Source organism: Macrobrachium nipponense, chromosome 21 (assembly GCF_015104395.2).
Source record: "Macrobrachium nipponense isolate FS-2020 chromosome 21, ASM1510439v2, whole genome shotgun sequence".
In the NCBI taxonomy this organism is placed as follows: Eukaryota; Metazoa; Arthropoda; class Malacostraca; order Decapoda; family Palaemonidae; genus Macrobrachium; species Macrobrachium nipponense.
Genome location: NC_087212.1, coordinates 6,280,362 through 6,300,324, shown reverse-complemented (window position 1 = coordinate 6,300,324; position 19,963 = coordinate 6,280,362). Strand labels below are relative to the sequence as shown.

Sequence of the window (19,963 nt, the reverse complement as noted above, 5' to 3'; positions counted from 1 at the left end):
GATTGATTGTTAATTATTATCTTTATATTCAGATGCAGGATGTTGCGGCTACACCCCGGGCAGCAAAGGATGCAGATTCCTAGGCAACCAGTGTCGGTGCCCTTTCCACATGCCCGTCTCGAAGACATCGCCCTTCGTACCATATGCTATCTACACTTATATCAAAAACAAAAACCTCTACACGGATGACGATTAAATGTCCGGGAATTATTGGATCCCTACGCAACATGTGATCACGAAATGCAGGCATAGACCTACCTACTCCAATACTGAATAAGCACTTTTCTGTTTTAATTTATTACCATAATGTGTACTTCCTATGTTTTGTATTTTAAGGTAAAATCATGAGTGATCGTTCAGTTTTGATTTCCTTTGGTATAGTGAGACCTACTACTAACGAAAGAAATGTAGTGTCACATCCATCAAGCTTTGCACCGTTTAGCCAATATGTTTTTAAACGTGTAGACTTCAATTTTGCCACTAACAATGGCTATGCGATGCAAAGTTTGGCAGCACGACGCTGTAAGATGCCTGATATGATCGGGTGATATCACTTTTCCCGCCAAAATAATTTCCCATTTCCCAATTAGCAAGTAACTGTGATCGTGTGACGGGTAAGATTCATATACCATTTGGAAATATGTTTGTAAGATTGGAAATCTTTGGCCTATTTTTTAAAATTTATTTTGTACCTGAGAACTTTGCAAGCTTTGTGCACCACTTATGACGAGGTTTATAAATAAATTCTCTTCAGCCACGGACTGTAGGCTAAATACGCAAAAACAGCACGAAAATGCAGTGCTTGGCACAAGTAAATATCTTAACTTCCTTCGTAAAGACAAAATGTGAAACAAAATAAAAATAACAAAAATACAGATGGTATTAATGAAAATACTTTACCTTGCACACGCTACAGTATGTAGAAAGGTTTAAAATTACTATATGGTTATGGATAGCCACAAAGGAGAAACGACTTTAAAATATTCGCACAAGTCTCAATACCAGTTTGCAATTTGCAAGTAACCTATTCTCGGTCCCCACGAGAAAAAAAAATCCAGTAACGAGACTGACTATAAATTGGAGTCACAGTAAGTGGTTACATGTAATTGCTGTTCATAAAAACAAGTTAACGAACTTTAAGGCTTAAATTTTCGGAAAATCTGAAACACTTTTATGTAATAAGAACAATGGATAAGCAGTTATAACACCCATTCCCTTAAAACGGGATGTGTATGCCATTACCAAGTCAGTCCCAAAAAGAGCAAGTTTAAATGCGAAACTCTGAACTCGTACACCAACCGTTACTTGAAAATGATAGTGCAACCCCTTATTTAAGAAGGCTCGTGTTGCTCTTACCAGACACCTATTGATATGAGATGCGTTTCCATGATTTAATATCTAAAATCACAAGAAAATATGACATGTAAAAAATTTACTACAATCCTTATCAGAAAGGGAGATGACAATAAATAAAAATGTAACCTTCGTTAGTTTGAACGATGGACCCCATTTGGGATTTTAAAGTCCAACACTGGCGCTTCTGTTGATCTAATAAACAATGACGTAATGCCTGGCAGGCAATCGATTGTGCTGTGCCACCAGAAGAATTATATATATTACTTAAGGAGGGTCAGTTTTCAGCAAATATTTCTGGATGAGGGTGCTACTTCAAATGACCTTTCCCACTAGGCGCATATCTCACTAACGAGGTCAACTGAGGCACATAAAACTCAACGGAACACGCCTCAATTATGCAGCCTTTAACGTAAATCGAAACTAGGCCTACTCGTTGGTGAAACAAGTGTCATTACCACTAGACCTCGGTTGCAGGCATACGCAAATTAACCTTACAGCCTGAATATGGCAAGAGCCCTCTGTAAAATTAGCAATGCCCTTGTTATAATACATTAACGTATTCAGTCCACGTGGAGTTCAGCTTCATTTGACAACGCAAGTTGTGGTATCAAGACAAATTTTTGTTCCTTTTATTCTTGAAGACTAGTCGCATCGTTTGAATAAAATTGGATAAGAAAGGTATGATTTCATTTAAACGATTAACACAATAAATATAATGTATCTTCCTTGAAACGCTACAATGTAATGCATTTGCAAATAATGTTGAATATTAAAGCACTTTACGGCGAATGTTCATTGCAGTAAATGCTGATCTGATTTCTAAGACTAAGATGTACGAACCTTACTATTCTGTCGTGTTTTTATTCTGCAACATGATGGGAAATGTAGAAAATTATGAAAAAAAGAAAAAGAAAAAAAAGTCGCGTTCACTCAGTAGGAAGGCTTCCTTTTCGTTTATCTCTTACTATGTTAAGGGAAAAAATGTTAAAAATGTAAAACGATAATACGGCAAGGAAAAACTATGGTCACTCAGCAATATATGCCTGAAGATCATCAACCTAAATTATTTCGAAATAAACTGGGTACAAGAAGCTTGGGGTCAATGTCATCCAAGCTTTCCTTTCATGTTAACGACTGAACAAAGGCTCCAAACAGAGAGAGAGAGAGAGAGAGAGAGAGAGAGAGAGAGAGAGAGAGAGAGAGAGAGAGTGGGGTTATGGATTGGGGGGTCACTAGCCATGGTCAAGTGAACCATAATGAGTCCACAAGCTCTGAACGTACCAAAATACTTCTAAGCCAGTAAATCGTAATATTTTATAGATCTTGTTAATTTATCTAAAACCAGAAATCAAAATCCGTTTTAAATCTAACCAAAATCGTTAAATTAACATTATCTGAAAAAAGTATTAATCCTCCACAAGTCGCCATATAATGTATGATTTTTTTATTGCACTATGCTTTACTCAGATGTCAAAGTGTCCGTTCCTAGTCTATAATCAAACACGAAGTTATATTGAACATTATGAGCTAATAGCGTTACAAATAAATAAATAAACAAAAGTTTCCATGACGATAGGAAGCAGATAGAAAACAGCATGAAACTAACCTACGAGAGCCTATCTTCAGACCCAGCCTAACCAACGTGATCAGCTGTTGTAACAAACCCAGTTAAAATATTGCCTAATATTTCAGTTATGTCATTATTTCAAAACAAACAAACCCAGTTAAAATATTGCCTAATATTTCAGTTATGTCATTATTTCAAAACAAACAAACCCAGTTAAAATATTGCCTAATTGTTTCTGTTATTCCATTATTTTACAACAAACTTCTGCGGATCAAATGCACCAATGGCTGATTTACCTGCATAGCCTAACCTAGCAGGCAAGGTCGCATATAACCTAGGCCTACTTGGTTTAAACCTGTGGTTCTTAACTGGGGGTATCCATACCCCTTGGGGGCAAGGGAACCACATGCTGGGGGTATGGGACGTGATCGCTGGGTATCTGTATATATTTGAGTTTCATGTGCCAATTACGCATGGGCACATTTTGTAAATATATTTACTATATAAGCCAAGGGGGTATGGAACCATACTGGGCAATTTATTGGGGGTCTGGAATAATCAAAAGGTCTTTAAGATCCCCTGGTTTAAACCATAGTTCAGTGAATTACGGTTAAAAACATGACGGAATCAATGAAGTATTAATTATTCTCATGATATTGCAACAATATTATAAAACGGATTTTGTCGAGGATATTACAATCACACCATTTACGAAAAAAAAAAATACATGACTTTCGACAATAAACATACAACTAGGCTGGTTATTCACACAAACTAGGTTAACAAAAAATTACTTGCGTACTTATGATTGTCTGAATAAGCCGATATGGGGAGTAATACGAAAGCATAGGCCTAGTATCTCCTTTGCTTGCCATATGTTTTAACATTTTCGGGCTGCCCATTAACAAAAGGCAGCGTTGGCATATGCCCACTTTGTAAACAGATTGTAAAATATCATTATTAATGATATATTGGCGTACTTTTTTCACTGAGCCTCTACTACCCGACAAAACAATCTATAGGTTAGGTTAGGCCTATGCTTGGTAAAATTACTATTTTCTAATTGATAAATTGTTAGTATACAGTTTACAAGGATCAAATTTTACATTTTTCGACAAAAAAAAAAAATTTAAAATTATAACTAACTTACAAAAAAATTATTCGTTTTATGCTCGCACATCTTATATAAATCTACAAACATTATAGGTTAGTCCATTGACCTGTGTCACGTGCTTACCTCGACAGGTGTTGGCGGCCTTAAGATCGCGTCAGTTTTCTTTCAATATTTGAACAAACTGATCGATAAATTCCTCTTATTTATATATTAAAACACTACACTTTCGTAAGAGCGCTTAAATATTACACTGGTCCCGAAAGACGAGGAGCTCTTGGCGAGTGACATGACCTCCACTGAAGTACGATAGTAACTAACTGAAGGTGGAACTTCGTCTTCATCAAGTTGTTTCCCGCCAATACGTACATGGTGCTTCAATAGTCACCATGAATTTATTTATCTATTTATTTATCCATTTATTTATTATGTGTACAAGAATGTTCTCGAGTGAAGTCGTAAATACCCACTCATTTTATTTTACAGCATAATTGTATTATTCCCTCGTGTTTACCATTCATATTTTCCTTATATTCATATTTCATTGGCATGTTGACAATGTAAACGAACTGCTAGCATCGATTGCCATATATAGTAGATTGCTTAACAGTTACTCTAAGTTGATTTTCATTAACACGGATTCGTTAATTATTGCATGTACATCTTATGAAAATATTAGAAATAGTTGATAATATTCATTGTAACAATACACACAAGTGATCTAGCGATAACTGTGAACATAGGTCTAGGATTTTCTATGGCTGGATGTACAGTAGTACTACGTACTACATCAGGTTTCTCGTGCCTGTAAATATGTGGTTATGTCAGCTGTTGATAATAACAATAGTTAAAATAGATGAAGCATCAGAAGTGAGTCAAAAACGGGTGTCCTTGCACAGGTATAACCGTCATTACTTTCTAAGCATAAATGAACATAAGTAGTTTCCGTACTTGTTCATCCATGTAACAAGGACGTTTGTATTTAATATTTGGAGGAGACCAAATATTAAATACATTATTGGTTCATATTAAATGAGCAAATGAGAGACAATTCTTTATAGAGAACGAGAGCAAATTAAGTCTATAGTTTTTAAAAAGAATAAATATATCATGTGAAATATAATATAAATAAAACAAGTTGGTCTCTTCGAAAACCTCTTTTGAAACACCTTTCAACCAGCAAAAGGTATGTATGTAGTATATATTTCTATATTATATTATTATCATATATATATATATATATCAATATATATATATATATATACTATATAATTTAGTTACATCAATCGACAAAAATATATTCTCTACAAAGTTGAATGTATTTATTCCTATTCTAAATAGAGAAAAAAACTATAACAATGTCTTAAAGTATTATAGGCAATAAATGTCTAAAAGAGTTGTAACTAGGACTCACAGAAAAAAAAATGAAAATAATAATCATTATGATAACGATTACAGTGGAAATATTTGTAAATGGTTCAAATGGCTTCAGGTATCTACATTATATATCTATATATATATATATATATATATATATATATATATATATACTATATATATATATATATATATATATATATATATATATATACATATATATATATATATATATATATATATATATATATATATATATATATATACGCATTTAGTAATTTGCACCAGAAATCTCACATCGGTTTTGTAGCTTTACACTTAACAATTCACACTTCACAAAGTTGGTTAGGCACAAAAGTAATAACATCACTTGGGGAAACAAAACTTTCAAGTTAGTCATGGATTACACCAGGGGTCAGCATTAAGCACAATTTTTGTTGGTGCTGGTCATGGATGTGTTGAGTGAAGAGATCAGGAAATGAAGAGCTGTGGGAGTTGTTCTAGGCCGATGATCTGGTGATTACTGCCAAAAATGAGGACCTACAGAAAAGGATTGGAGAGTGGCAGGAGTCTTTTAGAGAAGTGTGGCTTAAGGGTGAATGTGAATAAAACAGAGGTTTTGGTGAGCAGTAGGGAAGATAGAGGCAGAATAGTAATGCAAGAAAAAAGAAGAGGCTCGATTATAAAACAGGTGGAAAAGTTTAAATAATTAGGATCTACTTTAAGCCAAGAGGGAGGATATGAGACTGAAGTTGACTGTAGGATAAAAGATGCGTGGGGGAAGTGGAGAGAGGTAGTTGGAGTAGTATGTGATAAGAAAATGCTAATCAAGCTAGAAGTCAAGATCTACAGCACAGTGATAAGACCAGTGTTAATGTATGGATCGGAAACATGGGCTCTAAGAAGAAAAGAGGAAGTAAAGCTTGAGAGAACAGAGATAAGAATGCTGAGGTGGATTATGGGAATATCGCTGCTTGACGAAATAAGAAGGGTAGGCTTAGTAAAGATTAAAGAGGTGATAAGAGAGGCACGATTGAGGTGGTATGGGCATGTGTTGAGGATAGATGACGAGGAGAGAGTGAAGAGGGCTTGGGAGGAACCTGTTAGAGGAAGAAGATCGAGAGGGAGACAGAGAATTAGATGGCGAGAGAAAGTGAAGGAAGATATGGGGAGAAGAGGTTTGATGGAGGATGATGCCTTTGATAGAAGGCAGTGGAGCCTTAAGGAGCATCAGGCAACCAACCCTTTAATGTAGGGATAGCGGTGGGAAAGAAGAAGAAACAATTCGCAAGTCAGTGACACTTTTCACAAGCAAAAACACTAAAATGTAACTGTGAGAGCACATGGCTTCCCGTGCGCGTCCGTTTCTTTAATTTCCTTCTCAAGCAATCAGTTTTTATTTTCTTTATATATACATTCAGCTGAGAGCCAGCAATCGCATACTGCAACCGGAAATAATGACGCCACTCTTCGCACACCGAACACATTTTCACGCAATGTTTAGACTATTACCACACTCTCTGGAGTATGGCTTAAATGTTAGTTGTTACCATGGGTGCATCTTGCACAGGATTGAGTAAAAACAACTACCGTTCGACGATCCAAATAAACAGTATTTACTTTCCTGTTTCCGGGTTCCTAAGCGTTCGCGCCATAAACACAGTTCCGAGCGTACTACACAGTTCGTGTCAGGTGCAGAGCCATCTAACTTTAAAACAGTTTTACTAGATTTTCTCCCTTTTTCCAAATGACCACACTGGCTATCCTTGTTATCTAGATTTCTTCTATTACGAGTTTCTTTTCTTCTTTCAATGGCTGCTCATCCTCTAGGCCTATATTCCGTCGACGTTCCTCTTACTCGGCCTGGGGTCCAGATGCGACCTGGAAAGAGTGGATGAGTTTTATAATGTATCCAAGTTCTTTGAAAGGTTCTGCGTACTGCATGATTATAATATAATTCTCCTGCTACATTATGACGGAGGTGATGCCCAGGCTATGAGGGAAAAAATTAGCTAGCCTGGTTAGGGTGAGGTCAACTGAGGATGGATCTGCTCCCCACACATTCCACGATTGAGAGAGAGAGAGAGAGAGAGAGAGAGAGAGAGAGAGAGAGAGAGAGAGAGAGAGAGAGAGAGAGAGAGAGAGAGAGAGAGAGAATCGTATCAGCAAGAACAAATTTAATAAAATATCAAGGTATGAAAACAGTAATTCTCCAATGTCACTGGAGAAAAGGCCAGTAAAACGCACTTTGAGTTTGGGATTGACTGGTGTTAAAATAGTCGTTTCTGAAAAGTATTTAATTGAATATTGTCCACAGTGGTAGGCAAGTCAGGTAGTCGCTAAATTTGTGCAGTATTATTAGGGTCACGATATATGAATACGTGTTAATGAAGTGATTCCATAAAAACAAAAGTTATTGCAAATAAACTCAAGGATATTGTTAACCCCCAGGTCTAGGTGTCCTTACGTGTCATTTCTGGAGCGAAAACTGGTCGCAGAACTGGTTGGTGTGGTCTTATTGCCTGAAATGGTACAAAGTTATAAGTCCTCACTATAATACACTTATGAAAGCAATATTTTTTTTAACAGTCACTGGAATAGAAAAAGGAATTCCAGTACAAATTTATGTACTATTTGATTTGAACGAGAACCATTGAAATGTAATTTCATAGAAATAGGCTTCTATCAAATAAAAAAAATATAGAATATACACTTCCATTGTTCTTATTCGCTTCACTATGGCAAATAGTCAGTTTCACTGCATAAGTTTTTTTTAAATAGTCCTATTTTCCTATGTTCAACTAGCAACAAAGTTATCAGTTAAAGGAACATTTCACCAGTCAACAAATTAAGAACGTTTCCTTACGTTCATTAAAACTTACCTTCACCGCTATTCTAGACTCAGAAAATCTGTTGTTACCAAAAGTCCCCTTTCCACGCGCTCTTAACCCTTGAGAATACTGTGGAGTATTCTTTGCTTTTATTCTGACGGGATACCCCTGCATAGGGGGCTGACGCTCTTTGGGAACCAATAACACCCTTCTGTTTCCTCCGTAATTTTCTGGGAATCTCTGCTGACCAGGTAGCGGTCTTGGATGGTTTGAGCTCACATGATGATACTCGTGGAGCTCTTGAGCAGGCGTAGTGTCATAGCCCGTGTTACTTGGTTCTACTTCCTGATAAGTGATCGCGTTCCCCACAGAATCTGAAATTTTCGGCTTATCTGTGGGTACGGCTTCTGGGAACATGAAGTTTCTGGTAGATGGCGTGTCGTAAGATCTGTGGTTCTCCGTTGAAAACTCTGGAAACCTCATGGAGGTCGTTGTTTCCGATGTATATTCATTTTTTGGTAAGTTATCTTGCATGTACGAGTCATCCAATGAATGATAGACCTCAGGGCTTTGTCTCTCCGGCGCTTTCGTAGAGGTTGCGAAATATTCTTGTCCCTCCCACTGGGTTCTCCCTGATGGCGTCGAGTAACCTGACGTAGGGGTAGGGTCAGGCCTTGCAGTCTTCTCCGTGTTGAACTTCTTACTCCACTCCGTACCCCAATTATGGTTCCAGGAATTGGGCCACCTGAAATGCAAGTCTGATCCCCATATGTAGTCGTCATCTTCACTTTCTTCTTCACCCCACTCGTCTTCTTCGGCGTTCCCCCATTTCGTGACGTCATCAGCCTCTTTCTCTCTGTTGCTGGCATCATGATGATCCAGCTCGTTAAAACTTTTGGTGACGGGGGTCGGTGTGGTTGACCCGTAAGTCCACCTCGTTCCAGACGACGACACTGGAACCCAGGGCTGAAAAGGTCAACGGGGTAATGTTAACCAGCAAGTAGACTTATTTGTTTCAGTGTCAGAAAGGAACATGTAACTGGAAAATAACAGAACACTGTTCTGGCTTAATAATAGAACCTACAAATAAAAAGAACTCTGGGGCAATGTGTTCCCGTAAGTTGGTCTGACATAACTGGAAAATAGCATAAGAACATTATTCTAGTCTATGTATAGAACCTAGACCTAAAATGGCCTTTGTTGCAATGTTTACCAGTAGTACGTCCACGTTTTGTTTCAGATGTCAAAATGGAACGTGACTTAAAAAAAAACATAAGAACACTAAAAAGAACATTGCTGATTGTCATTCCACCTCATCTTATGAAAGATAAACCGGCAGCTCAAAAGAACAAATGAACAACGTTAGGTGTAATTCCACTCGAATCTAGATAAACAAATAGGAAAAAACAGGTCTTAGTACTACAGAACACTGCCAAACGCACCTGAACACTAGCTGGGGAAGGCGTAACTGCGAACGAGACAGATGACGACGGGTATTCGAAGGGCGTGGTGATCTCATCGTCCTCGAAGAGGATGTTGGGTGGGATGGTGTCAGCGTAAGGAGGACCTGCAATGTTGTGAACACTCAGGGTATCCGGAGTTGTGGTTGTGGGTTCCGTCACGGGGAAGGTTGATGGTTGAGGAGGTCCTCGGTCTAGTGGTGGTCGGTGGGGAGTTACCGGTCCTCGAAACCGGGGCCTGACGGCTGTTTGGGAGAAGGGAGTTCTCGGTCGTGTACTGTAGACTGGTGGCCGTCTGAGGTTTTGCCTGCCTCTGGTTAATAGTCTGACCTGTAAGTGAGACAAAGTGAATAATCTAGCTAGACTGATGACTGGAAAAATATGCATTGTGATAACATTTTAAATATCAATTATCTCAACCAAGAGCTTTTGGTTTTGACGTGAATTTCCTAGCATTACGTTGATCGTATCTCAAATGCAGTGAATAAATTCAGTGCAAAGAAAATCAGTATATACGTAGATATAATAACTGAATAATTCAAAAAATATCCATTATAATAATATTATAAATATTAATTATCTCAACCAAAAGCTTTTGGTTTAGACGAGAATTCAGTACCATTACGTTGACCGTATCTCAAATATAGTGTATAAATTCAGTGCAAAGAAAATCGGTATATACGTAGATGTAATCACTGAATAAGTCTCTAGGCATCATTCAGAATAGAAATATCTGTGCTTTTCAGTTATTTTTTAATATTGAAAATGTATAGGAATCAAATTACTACTTCTAGGCCTAATGAGATCCACTGCTGCTTATAACAGACAGCAAAGGTGTACTGTAAATCCAATGTGTTTTAACAGTGGTTTGGATCCGCATGAATCAAAGTACACTTAGTGCGTAAAGGTAAAATTATCGATCTTCAAAGAAGAAAAAGTCCTGCGCCATGTGAAGGATTTGTTTTCACAGTTCCGAGCATCGTCATACAGGATCTTAATCATTTATATAAAAATGTTTATCTTTAACATTAGTTTACCATTCATATAAACATGTTTTAGCACCTTTAACATCCTTTTATCATTTAACATTTATATTCAGTATTTTAGCATCACGAACATTCTAATATTCATACAAAAATCATAATCTATACACTTAAGCAAAACAAAGCAACACAGTAAAAATAGCAAGAACCGAGACAAAGTTAAGTATATTTTAGTTTAACCAGACCACTGAGCTGATTAACAGCTCCCCAAGGCTGGCCCGAAGGATTAGAAATTTGTTTACGTGGCTAGGAACCTATTGGTCACCTAGCAACGGGACCTACAGCTTATTGTGAGATCCGAAGCACATTATATCGAAAAATTAATTTCTATCACCAGAAATAAACTGATTCCGCGTTGGCCGGGCCGAGAATCGAACCTAGACCACCGGGTTGGAGGCCGAGCGCGAAAACCACTCGTCCAACGAGGAACTAGAACCGAGATAATAAATAGTTAAATAAAAAACAGGTTGCGCCACTAAACTTTCAAATCGCATTTATAAAGAAAATTGCAATGGAGCCTCGCTCTGCAATTGCCATTATATCAAAGATGACTGATCACGTAGAGCAAGAATTGGTCAGCAGACGAATTACAGTTTGCAAAACGCTTCCGGTGAAAGATTCCGCCGTTTCTCGCGCTGGTTGATAGATCACGATTGCAACGTTGCCAAACAAAACACTGACATTTATTTTCCAGGCTGTGAAAGTAATGGTAGGTCTTCGATGAAGTAGCAAGTGGCAATGGTTTAAGTAAACGGGGTGAATGTGAAAGATGGACTATCCCACGCGCCGTCAGGTGTGCCGTTTTGTACTTGCTTGCATTCCTCTCTCTCTCTCTCTCTTCTCTCTCTCTCTCTCTCTCCACAATATATATAGTTCTATATAGTTTTAGCACATCTCCCTAGCTCGGCTTTTCCCCTTAGATATTGCCTAATGTCGAAATGTTGCTCGTTTCGTCAGAAGCAAACAAGCCAGTACGTCCAAAAATATCTTAAAACGACCAACTACGAGAGAGAGAGAGAAGAATACAGATTTCGCAACTGAGAAACGTTTTTTGCTGTTATGCTTCAAGTCTACGGATTGCAATTATGTGTCCGGAACGTGACGATATAATTTACGACCATACATAACTCTGAATCTCTCTCTCTCTCTCTCTCTCCACAGTGACTCACCCTTCCACCTGGCTTTCCTGGACGTCCTTGACCTCTCATTCGACCCTGAAAGCGCCCGTAAGGTTGACTTCTGGGTCGCAGGGTAGGTCGACGTGACCTGATAAAAAATAAAAAATAATAAATTAGAATGACCTATTCATCAGGCCCATTGTGATTGACCCATTACCGCTCCTGTCAAAAAAGCACAATTCTATCAAGTAAAAACAAAGCCGAAACAATGATTAAACCTTATTCCCGGCACGAGCCTGGACAGCCAAGTGAAAGACTCGTCTGTGTCCATGGCGTCTCTCTCGAGGTGGTAAGTGTCGCCTCCGTCTGAGTGATGATTGAAGACCTCGCTCTCATCGTCTACGTCTAGTACAGCAGAGGAGAAAGATGGCGATGGCAGCCTACCCTGCTGGATATCGTTCAGGGACGAGGTATATAAGTGGTTCATATAAGGAGGAGAATGGTTTGTCTCTTCCGTATTCCTCAGGGGCGGTGCATCTCTGTGCCTCGCGAACGCCAACGTAGGCCTAAGGCGCCTTCTGCGTCCGCTGTGATATGCCTCCGGTACGGGTAGTTCCTCCGGTTCTGCGTCGTGGATTACGTCTCCTACAGCTAGGAAGTCCTGTTCGAAGGTATCAGGCTGGGAAGCGCTGTCATGGTCTTCTTGGGAAGATCCAGAGATGACGAGAAGTGACAGCAAGACGACCACAAGTGACTGCAATGAATTAGGAATGTCAGTACACGCAAAAATTGATTTAGCAGAGGATAGACTCATCCATTCAGGGAGAAATAAAATGAATAACACATGTTCGTTGTCTAATTCAAGTCACACATGTCAAACGTAAGACAAATTTGCAAGGTTTCACTATTAACTAGAGATTGAAGTACGCGATAGTTTGCAGGTCAACCATTGATAAGCTATATGAACTAAATTATATATATATATAATATATATATATATATATATATATATATATATAATATATATATGTGTGTGTGTGTGTGTGTGTGTGTGTATTATGTATCAAATATTAAGTTACAATTAACCGATCCATATTGAATTAAGTTTAATTTTGGAATATCCCACACCCAAAGGAAATTATATACAGATTCTCTTACCTTGGCCAGAATTCGAACTTGAGTTTTTCGGGCTTGAAAGTAGACTGATAATGACCAAACCATTCAGCCATAAAGAGTGATGTAAACTCATTTCGATTTTGCTAAACCCATCTCCTGGTTAGACTATAGAAGGACTTTTGTAAATCTCTCTGAGCTTATGATATTACCAAAGTAAATTGAATTGATATGAATAGGCTATTTGTGGTTTTAAAAGTATGACAAACTAACTATCCTTTCCGGTCACCGTTATGTCTGTCTCGTCCGCCCCCAACTTCTCTTCCCTCCTTCCCGAACATCAGCCTATTAGTGAATCCACTGAACGCAATTAGGCAGATGGGACGAGCAAACTAAACAAGCCCAAATCCGGAGGAGAGTAGAATAGGCAACAGACCTTCACCCTCTGAAAGGCTGGAAGAATATGATCCATTAGCATGAACATAAATCATGAGTCATCCATCAACTTCCATGACTCAGATCACACTTCTCCAAGACAATCTTAAACAAACCATGAAGTTATTAGTAATTATTGGCAATGAAATTGAAAGGATACGTGACTAGAACGCTCGTTGTTAAAAATATTTCCGTGGGTCAAGAACTGCGGCGAGTAACGTGAGACTAAGGTAACATTACAAGTTTTGGTTATTACCGATTTGAAACGGAGTTTCTCGTAACATATGATGACAGGTGACTTTTCCCGTCAGCTGTTGTAATTGTTTCCTTTACTCAGTTTTCATGTCATGTATAATAATTGATGTCTTGTGACAATATGAACGTACAGGAAAACATGAGAAAGTTCTCATTAAATTTAAACAACTGAGATTTCTTCTGTACTGCATTTAGTATCATTTGTTTTCTTGTCTCATAATTCATCAGAAGCAAGAATACCATCAAAGGCAGCGGTTAATGCCAGGTATCTTTTCTGAAGCATGGAGTCATGCAATATATCCAAAAAATCTTCGGATATTGAAGTCATGGAGGTCCCATACTCACGATCTAGTCCCATACTTACGCAATCATTTCCTCGACACGCGCGTGTGCACCCCATGAGCAGTAATGTTCAATGAAAACTCACACAATCAACACATAACATCCAACACCATGGAATGAGTAATATGATGATAATGATAATAGCAAGGATAAAATTAGGTCAACTGGGTAATTAGTCGATAGAACAACCGCCATCGCAACTAACAAGAAATACAGTTTTCGCGGTTGTTCCAGTGTGGTTCCGGTAGGACAGCCCCTAGAGTGTACTGACTTTTTTAGGGTGGGCGATTAACCAAGGAGGTTAGATTACCCTCTTTCTGGTTTCGAACTCAAGTCGGCGACCGGCTATCGAGCAGTCATTAGCCCTAGGCTCTTAATTTTCTAGAGCGAGGCGTGCAGGACGGTTACCTAGTACTACGCCCCGCGTAACGAGAGGTACGTAACATTTAGTCATTAGGGTTATGTAAGGGAGTGATTACGTAAAGCATGCGATATTGTGATAATCAAAAACGCAGGTGGGAGACGGGGACGAATTTCAATAGTTTTCGCGAAACGCGTTTTTTTTTATTTATTTCTTTTTTTAACGTTTCGGTCGTAGCAATATCATCAACACTTTTTTTTCCTCTTCTTCTTCTTCTTCTTCTTCTTTGGATGCTGTGGATTCTCCGATATTAGTGTTGTATAATTCCTCATTCTTTCAAATCAATTATTATATATAATACCTATTTGATAACAGAGTGACAGTTCTAACATTCATTGTGATAGTAGTTTCAGTGACATCGCTACTAATGGTGCCATTTTCAGTAGTTATTGTAATTTATTGTTTACATTCATGCAATCTGGGTGCTATTCGCTGTTGCCACTGTTATGGTAATACAAAATTTAGAACAGAAATTATGAAATCTCATGGAAATAACACGCGAAACCATCACATACACCTTAAAAAAAATATGCACAGTAATGAAATACACCGTTTCCGTAAAAAAGAAAGAAAAAAAAAAAAAACTACCTGAATCTCATCAAACAGTGAGTGAATCTCAGTGACTGGTTGACCGGTCATGCATTAGCTAGTCTCACTTTGATCAGGAGGCGAAAAGCTACGATTCATCGTATCCAGTGGGTGAATGAGGGATGGGATGGGATATTGATGTATGGAATGTGTATTTGTATTTGCGTAAAAATCTTCGCTGTATACGAATGCAAATGTGATATTTTTACTTGTTAATCAGGTTTGCCTTGGCGCTTAAAGCATGACTGATTTAACCGCGAAATTACGTACAACGGACATAGTCAAGTAATTTAGACTAGAGCAAGAAACTTACCGTTTCCTGCGGATTCCGATGGTAAGGCTTGGTTTACAGTAAGGAACAAGGGAATAGAAAGAGAGAGAGAGAGAGAGAGAGAGAGAGAGAGAGAGAGAGAGAATGGGCGGGTTCTGTTAATAGCAGACTACTCTTCATTCGAATATGCTGTAACTGCATCCTTATGGTCAAGGTACCGTTAAACCTTCCTGGGGATCTTGTTGCTTTTCGTACACATAATGGAAGTACGGTAATGAAATCAATGGCTGCTTGCTGACTATGCCATAGAAGATTGGGATACACAGGACGATATACGGAACGGTTTTATATATTTGTATAGGAGTATATTACGTGGGTAGTTTGATTAGTCACAATTTCATATGTATACTTCGTCTATCCACTCGAACCTTGAAATCGTAGAATAACAAAAATACATGTAATATAAATGACTCGATATGTTGATAGAATCTAGTACGTTTTACAATTGCCCTTTGTTTTGTACAAGAGGTAACTGGACGTGAGAGCTTTGTCAAAGGGCCAGAACAAAACATATTTGTCCAAGACCACATCAAAAAACATGGTTGAGAGTAAGCCTACCATTCCTGAGACGTCAAACAACTAAAATTTTACTTGAATTTGCAAGAGACCTGAGGAATCTGGTGTGAGAGGCATTGTCATAACGAGGCCAACAGACTGAACTCAAAAAGATAAACCACTAGAGGGTCTGAATGTAGGTACTGGACATTACAGATCTGCAGTATAGGTCTAGTACTACCAGAAGCCAATGGAGTGAGTGAAGACTGTCAGATATGGATCTATGGGATAGGTGACCCCAGATCTTCCCAAAAGCTCCGTCTTGCAAGAAACCACAAGAGGACCACAAGGCACAGGCTCCCCCAATTTGCATCTTGTAGCACATATGGTTCCTGGTGTCTCGAACAACGGAAGTTTGATAGCTCAAGACGCCGGCTTGCTGGAGAAGGAAAAAACAAATTAGCATAGGTCTGATTACTAGCGACGAGTAATTGCGTGGTCTTGTTGTGTCTGCTTCTTCGTCGTAATTCAGAGGTTGAGATGGATTTCATGACTTTATTTATTTGGATTGTGGCCTAGACACCTCAGCATCGTTATAGAACTCCAAACAGTATCTTAATGAGGCTGCAAATACGTTTTGAAGTGCTGGAGGTTTGTGGTCTTTATAAAGATAGATGGAGATGAGAACTTAACACTGAATTTAGAGAATAATTTGTTGATATAATTGAATATCTAACTGACAACATAATTTTGCTAACGGTTCCCTCAACAGAATTAATGGAGATCGTTGAAATTGATTTGCAACTGCAATCAAGTGTAAGTTATCTTGTTTGAAATTATTTCAAACCTACTACTAACTGCATAGACAGTAAGATGAAAATATGGTTGATCTGAATTTGAATAAATACCAGCTCATTGTTCCAGTGAAGTACTAGGGGAAAATACAAGATAAATGACAGAATATAATCTCCCATAAACTCATGAACACGTGTTCACGTAGCATTTTCTGTTATCCTGACTTATAACAAGCTGAGGTCATCTCCTCCTATACTCTATTATTTAATGCTACGTCGTCTATGGTTACCGTGCTCGTAAGTATGTCATAACAAAATGGACGTGTGGACTGTGGATGACAGCTGCCCGGCGACAGTGGGGAGATATTTTTTGGTCTATTTTTCGCCAGTTTTAAAATAATGTTTGCCTTCAAAACAAAAGTCAAATCAGAGTGGTCGAGGTAGCGCTTCTCTCATCATCAATTGCGTCTACCATTTCATTTTTAATACTACTTCTTCGCTAAAAAGAAATCTTGCTCACGCGAACTGAGAATCATTAAATAGGCCGTATTCTGCACTAGACCAAGTGGTGCCCTCACTGTATAATCGTAACCCTAGGCCTAGACCTAGACTGTTTACTTTGTCATTATGAGACAACACTCGTTTTCTTCTCAAACTATCATTTGCCCAGCAAATTTTGGCTCCGTTGGGCCGTTCCGAAGTGTCAACACTCGTAAAAATATCCCGAGATGAAAGTATATCAGCGACTATTCCAAGTTGCCGCTAAAACTTACTCTGGTGACATCATTAACAACTTGCATCAAGTTAAAATTATACGCTTTGTAAGACGTATTTGACACTATTGGTTCTCTCTCTCTCTCTCTCTCACACACACAGTAGCGCGAGCGTGCACGCTCATTTAGATGCGGCATATGGATGTACGGTTGTGATGTCAAGCCACCCACTTTTTCACGTTAAGAAGAAATGGCTCTTCCTCGTTGGAGGTTGGTGGTTCAAGAACATATGATATGGGTTGGGGGGAGGGAGGGGGGGGGGTTCATGCTCCTCAAGGGTGCAATCTACTATTGCGAAAGTTATAAATAACATTTGGTTAAAGCATTACGGTTAAACAAGTTAAATGTAATTGCAGCAATATTTCATTTTTATATTTTACGCTTATGGGGGAGTCAGTCACTTAAGTGTGAAGTAGAGAGAGAGAGAGAGAGAGAGCCACTTAGATCACATTACACATTGTTTACGAACTTAATCTTTTTATGTGGCCCTTATACATATGGTCATAAGAATATTGAAAAGAATATTTCCATTACATTCATAATATTGATAGTAAAATCATCTGTTAATAATTGACCCTCTAGCGAATATAATTTCGGATACGATGTACGATAACTACCGTCTCGGGCTTAACAGTAACCCGGCAACAAGCGTTGAGAGCAAACATTTACTTAAAGATCTCAGTAAAGATTTATTCTAATTGTTCATCCAACAGGCAGCTGCGGTAACTGTAAACAAAAGGGTGTTCAGGAATAGCGCTTTTCCAGACGTTCAACAAAGTAACTGTATTCTGGAGCGAGTGATTTATTTTTTCAATACCGGTAGTCGTGGTGATTACTGTACAAAAGTGCGTCAATTTAATGTCGTTATCACGTTTATTTTTAATGTACAGAACTATTCTTATAGTACTAATCGTAAGGTCTTGAATTTGCTTAGAAAGCGTCCATAGAATGATGTTCCCGTAATGACAAAATAATGACCAAGTCAGAGAAAGAAAAAATAATAAAAAATATCCATAACTATCACCAAATAGGGAAACGTATATAGGAAATTAATTTTAAGCTTTGAAACATGAATAAGAAAGGAAAGTGCACTCCGGTGGACAGTCTATGGAAAGCCATATGACATAGACTATGGCCATGCCCTAGGTTTTGTCTTTAAGGTCAGATTACTGGTACTGCCCGAAGTAATACGATAAATATACCATCTAAGATGATCCAGCTTCTACGAGGAGTAATACAGATCATGTCGAGCACACACACCCCTGCTCCACACCTCCTAAACCCGTCGTATGGAAGGTTGGTTGATATAAGGACCATGGTAGTACATTTCATCTTTTTCCGAGCTTATTTCTGGAAGCTGTCTCCAGGTCCATCAACTTACTGTTTTCCGGGGAGCAACTTGGTCTATACCACCACACCTGTTTTTGAATGACTGCCTTCTGACCACGCCAAACCGGAATGGTGTGTGCTGGCTAGGCTTATAGCCCACATCACCCTCCTTAACTTAAACGCGTTTTTTTTTCTTTTTTTTTTTTTTGCACGTTAAAAAAACCACCTCGTTTACGGCTTTGCTTACGGACTGCTCTCCCAGGAGCAAGATGATGATGATGATGATGATGATACCATCCTGCTCACAGCCAGTTAATAAATCTACTCGCATCATCGTTGTGTACCCACCTGTTCTGAATGCATTTGGCTTACCAGCAGAGGTCAAGAGAAACTTTCCACAGTTACCGTACTTGTGCCACATTCTGGATTTGCAACAGTTAAATAATTATCGAGGTTGAATGGAAGTAATAACTAGAAAGGTTAGGAAGCTATATCGGTTTTTAGGTCTAAACGAGGTCTAGAGAGTACAGTCTCTTTAGACCTATAGTCTAAACCTTGGATCCAAACGTAGACCCAAGCGAAGTCCTTTGGCCCAGCGTTCCCGCCAATTGTTATCATAGTTAAGTCATTCCGAATTGCATTAAAAACGTTCGTGTTCAGAGTGCCAGAGGGTTACTTTGACGTATTTCTTCGCGTTACCAGCATAGCCTAATGGAGCGCAAGTAAAATAACTAGAAAATGCTATAAACTCGCCCGTACTACAACATATCATGGCCTAAGGACATAATTTACGATGAATGTTGATGGAACATCTCACGAGTCTTTCATTGGGTCCACGAGGAGTCATGTAAGTAACAACTTCATAAATTCTATAACGGAGTCAAGCGTTTCCCGGTCACAAATTAAGCCATTTAGTTATCTGAAAAGGAAAAGCCACAAGATAAATGAGAGGTATAACCTTCCACGCGTTCAAACGTCCATTGAAATGTGAGAATTTAATGCGGTGGTTCCCGGCTTGGTCTAACAAACCCACAATGAGACCACTTCATTTGCGAGGGAATGGTTGCACGGTTGCATTAGCAATTATGCGAAACCGTAGTAATCGAGCAAGTGTTGCGCGGCTTCGTTTACATGCATGCGAAAAGTTTCGCCTTTGAAATAGACTTATTTTGTCTTTAATTACTTTGCCAGTTTTGAAGCCAGTTGGACCAATCAATCATTAAC

At 38.6% G+C, this 19,963-nt stretch overlaps 1 protein-coding gene and 1 long non-coding RNA gene across 4 annotated transcripts in view; both read right to left on the bottom strand.

Moving 5' to 3' along the window:
- LOC135197745 (uncharacterized) overlaps nt 1-4,353 on the bottom strand; it is a 64,709-nt gene extending 60,356 nt beyond the window's left edge. The window contains exon 1 of the long non-coding RNA XR_010310650.1: nt 4,161-4,353. This is a non-coding gene — a long non-coding RNA (uncharacterized LOC135197745). The remainder of the gene's footprint in view (nt 1-4,160) is intronic.
- A 1,301-nt stretch (nt 4,354-5,654) lies between these two features.
- LOC135197743 (uncharacterized) overlaps nt 5,655-19,963 on the bottom strand; it is a 35,925-nt gene continuing 21,616 nt past the window's right edge. Inside the window, exons 2-8 of one of the 3 annotated variants that reach the window (XM_064224798.1) lie at nt 13,022-13,429; nt 12,142-12,617; nt 11,915-12,011; nt 9,685-10,032; nt 8,294-9,208; nt 7,879-7,933; nt 5,655-7,292 (exon numbers count right to left, since the gene is read on the bottom strand). In XM_064224798.1, coding sequence (XP_064080868.1) covers nt 7,231-7,292; nt 7,879-7,933; nt 8,294-9,208; nt 9,685-10,032; nt 11,915-12,011; nt 12,142-12,617; nt 13,022-13,084 — 2,016 coding nt within the window. In that variant the 5' untranslated portion in view covers nt 13,085-13,429 and the 3' untranslated portion in view covers nt 5,655-7,230. The remainder of the gene's footprint in view (nt 7,293-7,878; nt 7,934-8,293; nt 9,209-9,684; nt 10,033-11,914; nt 12,012-12,141; nt 12,618-13,021; nt 13,430-19,963) is intronic. The other 2 variants (XM_064224800.1, XM_064224799.1) reach the window with 2 other exon arrangements.